The sequence below is a fragment of the Rattus norvegicus genome, chromosome 4 (genome assembly GCF_021556685.1).
Source record: "Rattus norvegicus strain SHRSP/BbbUtx chromosome 4, alternate assembly SHRSP_T2T, whole genome shotgun sequence".
In the NCBI taxonomy this organism is placed as follows: domain Eukaryota; kingdom Metazoa; phylum Chordata; class Mammalia; order Rodentia; family Muridae; genus Rattus; species Rattus norvegicus.
Window position 1 is genome coordinate 47,786,792 of NC_141537.1, and position 6,000 is coordinate 47,792,791.

Sequence of the window (6,000 nt, forward strand, 5' to 3'; positions counted from 1 at the left end):
TTCAAAGAGATCTGCAACCTAGTTCTTTACTAAAAGCTAAGAGTTTTGAACTCAAATCACTATTTCTACATGGACCACAGCATGCTATACACAGCATTTGTTTTTGTACATATGCTATTAACAATAGATGCAACTAAATCTTGGCAGTACTTCACCATTAATGCTACCATAGCTATTACTCTCAGTACCTCCTGGACAGAAAGTAGGGAAGAAGGGAGGAAGGAGGCAAGGAGAGAGGAAGGGAGGTGGGGAGAGACAGACAGACAGACACAGAGACAGAGAGACAGAGAGAGACAGAAAATGAGATAACGTAGATATAAATGTGTGCTTCTGTGCGGAGAACAAAGGTCAACCTTGGGAATCCCTCCATGGGTGATCTCACCTTGCTTGTAGAGACAAACTCTGGCTGGCCCTGGCTGCCCAAGCCCAAGAAACCCTGGTAAATTCACATCACTGGGCTGGACTTTCTTAAGTGAGTTTCAAGCTCTTCACTGACTACAATATCACTCCAGCCCAAGACAAGGCCTTTTAAAATGCAATGTAAGTCTTGCACCAGGCAATCAGTGGAGAGGAATCTAACTGAGCCTCTTTTCAAATGAGCTGAGGTAGCACAAACTATAAGGCCAAGGCATAGAAATGACACCATCTCTGCTCGGCACTTGAAGCTGGATTTGAGTCCCATATCCCACGTATCCACCTGTCCACTATTCCAAAGCCTTGACGAATCTCTTCATTTCTTGTCCAGTCTTTTTTCCCTCCCCTCCATCTTAATGAGTAGTGTGGCACTAACTCTAAGTTGGAAAAGTCCAGGAAGGGAGTAATATGTTTATCTATGTATGACCATTTCATCCTCAGCCTCAGTCATCATCACTGGGAGGACAAGAAACTGAAAAGAAAACTTGTAAGACTTGTAAGAATATCAAATTTTGAAACCAGAACTCTGGAAAGCAGTTGATACATCATTAAGAAAAGCGCTTAGAAAAGGGAACTGTAGAAAAGAAAAGGAGGCTGGTGACATGGTTGAGCAGGCAGAGGCACTCATCTCCCCGTCGAGTATGATGCCCGGAGTCCAGAGACAGAAGGAGAGAACCAACTCTACAGAGTTGTCCTCTGACCTCCACACGTAAGCCGTGGCATATACTACCCCTCCACCTTACAGTAAGTAACAGATGCTTAACAACTGAAATGCAAAGGCCTGAAGATGGAGTTCAGTTAAAAAGTACTTGTCCATAATGTCCAACCCTCACAACTGAAGAATAGAGGCGGGAAGAAAGTCAGTGAGTCTATTGACTTAAGGCCAGAAGTATCTGCAATGTTTACTATTATAAACCACAGACCAATATCTTCATTATATCTTGTAATACAGAGTATGTCTTGCAATTGGCCGATCAACATCAAGTATTACGAGAGTTTCTAATGATGAGCCTTATTTAAGAAATCAACTCATTCGACTCTCCTTAAAGGCTTCTACTCTCCCCAGGTCCCAGCCTTGGTGGTCACATGATCAACAGCAGCTATCTGTCCTTGCCGATGAAGTACTAATGCTGTAAAATGTTCTGTCAACATACAAACTTATGGGAAACCCATAAGAATAGAACCAAGTGGTAATTTAGCTTTGGTATGGATTCAGCCACAAATGGGCAAATGCTTCATCAACACAAAATAGCTCCTATGAGAAATTTAACAGCAGCAGCAATCGCTGTACAAATAAACAGAACAGATGCAAACGGAAATATGAAAGCCATTGTGGAAACAGCAAGAATACCTCCATCCTAATCTTTCCAACTTTGCAAAACGTAAGCTGTGTTCTAGAGCCTGTGGCTGAAATGGTGACATCTCTCTACCTATCTTTGAAAGCCTTTGACATGGAACTGCTGTGAAGGAAACTCAAGAAACGGCATGGGTGCACAACCACTTTCCGCCATCTCCATCTTCGTTCATATCCTCTTTCTGAGAGGCCAGCACAAGTGTCCTCCACCATGGACTATTTCCAGTGCCTTCCATAAACCATTTCCAGATCCTTCCACTAGGAGCCCTCTCTCTCTGACTGTCACTCCTAAAAGGTCTATCCACATTTTTTTTTGTGCCTGTTGTGGTTTGACTCTTCTCTGTACTCCAGAGTCTACCATGGTCAAGCTTTAAGGGGTCAAAGGCAGTAAAGATGCTACCCACCTATGATGCTTCTGCCTTCGTGACTGATGAGTGATGTGTGTTGAGTTCACGGCATTTCCCTTTTACATTATTCTGTCAAACTTTCACTAGTCCCCAGCTACTATAAAACTAGGATTTCATTTTGTCAAAAGTAAAAACCATAAGTAGCTAAGAAGGCCCCTTTTATTGCATTTACAGTCAACACTGTCACCTAGAAAACAAATTTTTCAAGATGTCAGACATAAGGTTTAACAATGTGTTTTTAACCAAAACGACGCTAAGGCATTCCTTTTAATTGACACTTTCACAGCAAAATCTATATCTACGCTTTGCTTATTAGCTAATCCAGAAATCCTAGAACGAGGAGAATGCTGCTTGCCTCTCCAAGTACAGCTTTAAATGGATCTCCATTTTTTTCTCTCACTCCCAAATTCCACAGTGACAATAAAAAGCAGATCCCGCTTTCCATACTGCCTACCAGAAAGAATTATATTCTGAGCAGAAATAGCAATATGGCCTATAAAAGTCATTGCATTTGGCTAAGGTACTGAAAATAACCCAGGCTCCCAGCATGGATCACAGCGTAGACTATTAATAAGATCCTATTGAATGATGTAGCTGTTAGCTCGAGGTGCTTTCAGGATTTAAACAACGAAGAACAAGGATAACAAACTAAATTTAAAACATTCCACTGGAAATTATATTAAACTGCAAACTATAAATTAAGCCAGTTCCTAAGCAACAATCTAAATAGAAAAGAAAAAAAAAACCCTCTGAAAACATGCTCTTTCAAAAATAGCCAATGGCTTTGAGGCTTCACTAGCTCGATTCTGCCAAATGTATATATAAAATTCCACAAGATGTAAACCAGTTTGAAATGAAATAAATCTCTTCAGGGCAGAAAGAGAATTTCTCCTTAAAATTAAAAATATGTATATATTAAGTTTTTTGTCGGCCAAGAAAAAAAGCAAACTAAAAGATTTAATTTTTAACCATTAGATGAAAAACAAGCACGACAAACAGGATTTCTCTATTTTTTTTTCTTTCTTGAGCCAAAAACAACGACAAAAACAGCCTAAAACCAGGCTGGTGGTGGTAAGGTCCTCTATTTCAGCACCTCAGGAGACAGAGAGGTACGTGACTGAGACTCCATGGTAAGGTTTAGCTCCCTGTGACCCTACCTGGAAATAAAGACCAGCTTACTCAAGTAGGTCATGTTAAGAGTCCCCTTTTCAAGCGCAAACTACTGGTAAAAAATCAATATAGCCCAATTTTACAGACTGAAGCGTAACATTTTTACTTTAAAAACCATAAGTGTGCTGTTAGTGCAGGTTGGAAGCCTACAGAATAGGATCCCTTGAAAGAGGTTCTTTCCTTTCCTTCGGGAGAGTTTTTTTCTTGACTCTTCCCCTTAACAAGAGTCACGTCATCAAGCTGCTAATTTATCCGCATTTGAATCAGGCTCCTGACACTTTTGAACATTTGACAAGGAACACTGACCTCGTTGGAACAAAAGTATTCCTGACAATGCAATTTTGTTTACAGTTTTACATCACACATCATAAACCACGTGCTGGTGTTGGTTTATCTTGGGCTTGAAATATCGTGTAGGCACAAAGGGGTGTATTCTAAGTAGATTAAACAAACTATCCACCTTCCTGAGAGAGAGAAGAGGCGAGTTCTGCCACACCTCCACTCCCCCCACTCCCATGGAGAACAGGACAGTTGATAATTTCAACTCCCAGAGGGACTTGTTTTCTCCGTTGTCATAGAAAGAAATTCACATGTGGAAAGGTTTCATTTGAAATATCTTTAACGTTCTTATCGGCAAAGAATGAAAAATGCGAATTTCCCTCAAAGCTCCCCAAGCCCATATCTTCCACTTTCACGATGGGGGTTAGTAGTTTCCCTTCCCCTACCCTCCTCTAGCATTCTGCTTTTGCAGCCTTCACCACCAAGCACCTTCCTCCACGTCTCTCCTTTCCCATTCGAAGCCAGAGGTGGGAGGAAATTCAACAACACAGGTTGTTTACGTCTGGTCCTGACCTCCACTGCCCAGACCCGGATTTGGATCTAGAGGTGGGAGACACGAGGGGTCGTCCACGCGGGGCTCAGCTCACTCTGTCCCACTAAGGAATCCTCTGAGGTGCTGGATTTGGCTAAGGGTGGGAGGCGCTCCCAGACCTGTCTTTCTTTGCAGATCTTTGCAGCTCCAGCAAAAGCTGCTTCCTCGACCTGAGAATGTTTTCCAACCTGGCTTTGTGGGTCAAGACCCCCAAAGCAAGGTAGGAAGGTAATATCTGTGCATGCAGAAGACAGAGTATCAAAGAAGGGAGCGGGTATGCGCCTAAGGAACTTAAGACGCCAGAGAAAGGGAACAATGTTTTGACACCAGGTTCAGAAAAACCAGCTCAATCCCGCTTTAGGTCTGGAAGATCATCCCTACAGATGACTGACTGAGCCAGCAGTCAGCTAGGACCCAAAGTGCTGGTGCTCGCTGGGCCTCTCCCACCAGCCTCCCCAAGACACATGACCCCCCCCCACACACACACACACAGAGCATCCCACACCTGCCTGGCGATGGTTCACCTCCCCCTCTCTACTAACCCAGGTCCCCCGAGAGGTGTCAGGCACCCCGAGACTCGCGTCCGCTCTGCGCCCCGAAGCGGTGAACAATGGGGACTGAGATCCTCCATAGCACCCCGCGAATGGGCATGGGGGTCATCAGGGATATGTGTGGAGTGTCCAGAAGGACCGACCGGGTCCCTAGCATCTGGGTGTGTGTAGGAGGTGGCGTTCCCCGACATGAACCCGCTTCTGTCCCGGGGGACACCCTGGGGAAGGGACACACGAAGGGCACACCCCGGGGAAGGAATGGGTATCCAAGGGAAGAGGCACAGGAGAAAGGGGGTATCCAGGAGGAGGAAGGGAAACCCTTGGGAAGAGAGACCATGGGTAAAGAAAAGGAACCCCGTGGAAGTAAGGGGGCACCCTAGAGAAAGACAAGGCATCCCAGGAAAGGACCGGGCACCCATAGGGGAGTGTCCAGTGGGGATCCTGGCACCAACCCAAGCCCCCGTCTACACGGATCCCGGTGCCCAGGGAACTCGGTTACCGCCGCCTCCGCCGTGGCCCCCTCCGCGTCGCCCGGGGCGCGGGACAAGTCGGGCTCGCAGCTCGCGCTGTCCGTCGCCATCTTCCTGCTCTAGCGGATCCGAATGCGAGCTCGGAGCGGCGGCAGGGCTCAGCTCTCTCGGCGCGGGCGGCGCTTAACCCGCTGCTGGCTGTGGCCGCGGCGCTCTCAGCCCCGGAGCTCGGCGGTCCCCTCCCGCCTTTCCGCACCGCCCCTGCCGCTTAACCCTCTGCGCGCTGGAAACGCGGAGCCCCGCCCACCCGCCCGCCCGCACCAGTCGCTCCCACAGGACCAAGAACTGGCACCGGAGCGGCGCGGCCTCGCGCTGATGTCCGAAAGACAGACACCCGGGGCTGCAAAAGAAGGCACGCTTCCTCCCACGAGGCAAAGGCTGGCCAAATCTTTGCTTAGGCAGCCGGGCTCAAGTCGATCCTGGGCCAGACTCCTGGATGTGAAAAAAAAAAAAAAATCTAAAATCGAGCAACCGTTCCTCACTACCATTAGCTCCAGTGAGGTGCCTTTCTTAATATCTTCCAGTCCCTGTGGCCTGCAAACGTCTACCCTCTTGGTTTGTATACCCGGCTTTGTTTTTATCACATCTTCAATGCTAGTCCTCTCTAAAACCATCAACTCTAAGTCTGAACCCACAGCTCAAAGTCTGTGTCCAGCTGTTTTTAGCACCCCTCATCCGCCGGTACCTATCTGCTCGGTTGGTA

At 46.7% G+C, this 6,000-nt stretch overlaps 1 protein-coding gene across 4 annotated transcripts in view; it reads right to left on the minus strand.

Annotated features, from left to right (window-relative positions):
- The window catches only part of Cttnbp2 (cortactin binding protein 2), a 163,143-nt gene extending 157,706 nt beyond the window's left edge, over nucleotides 1-5,437 (minus strand). For 3 of the 4 annotated variants that reach the window (XR_015685327.1, XR_015685326.1, XM_087656211.1), the window contains exon 1: nucleotides 5,267-5,430. Coding sequence is in view for 2 of the 4 variants with exons in the window: in XM_087656211.1 (XP_087512337.1) it covers nucleotides 5,267-5,347 (81 nt within the window). In the remaining 2 variants the exon portion in view is untranslated. 4 annotated transcript variants of the gene reach the window in all.
- Between the last annotated feature and the right edge of the window lie 563 nt (nucleotides 5,438-6,000).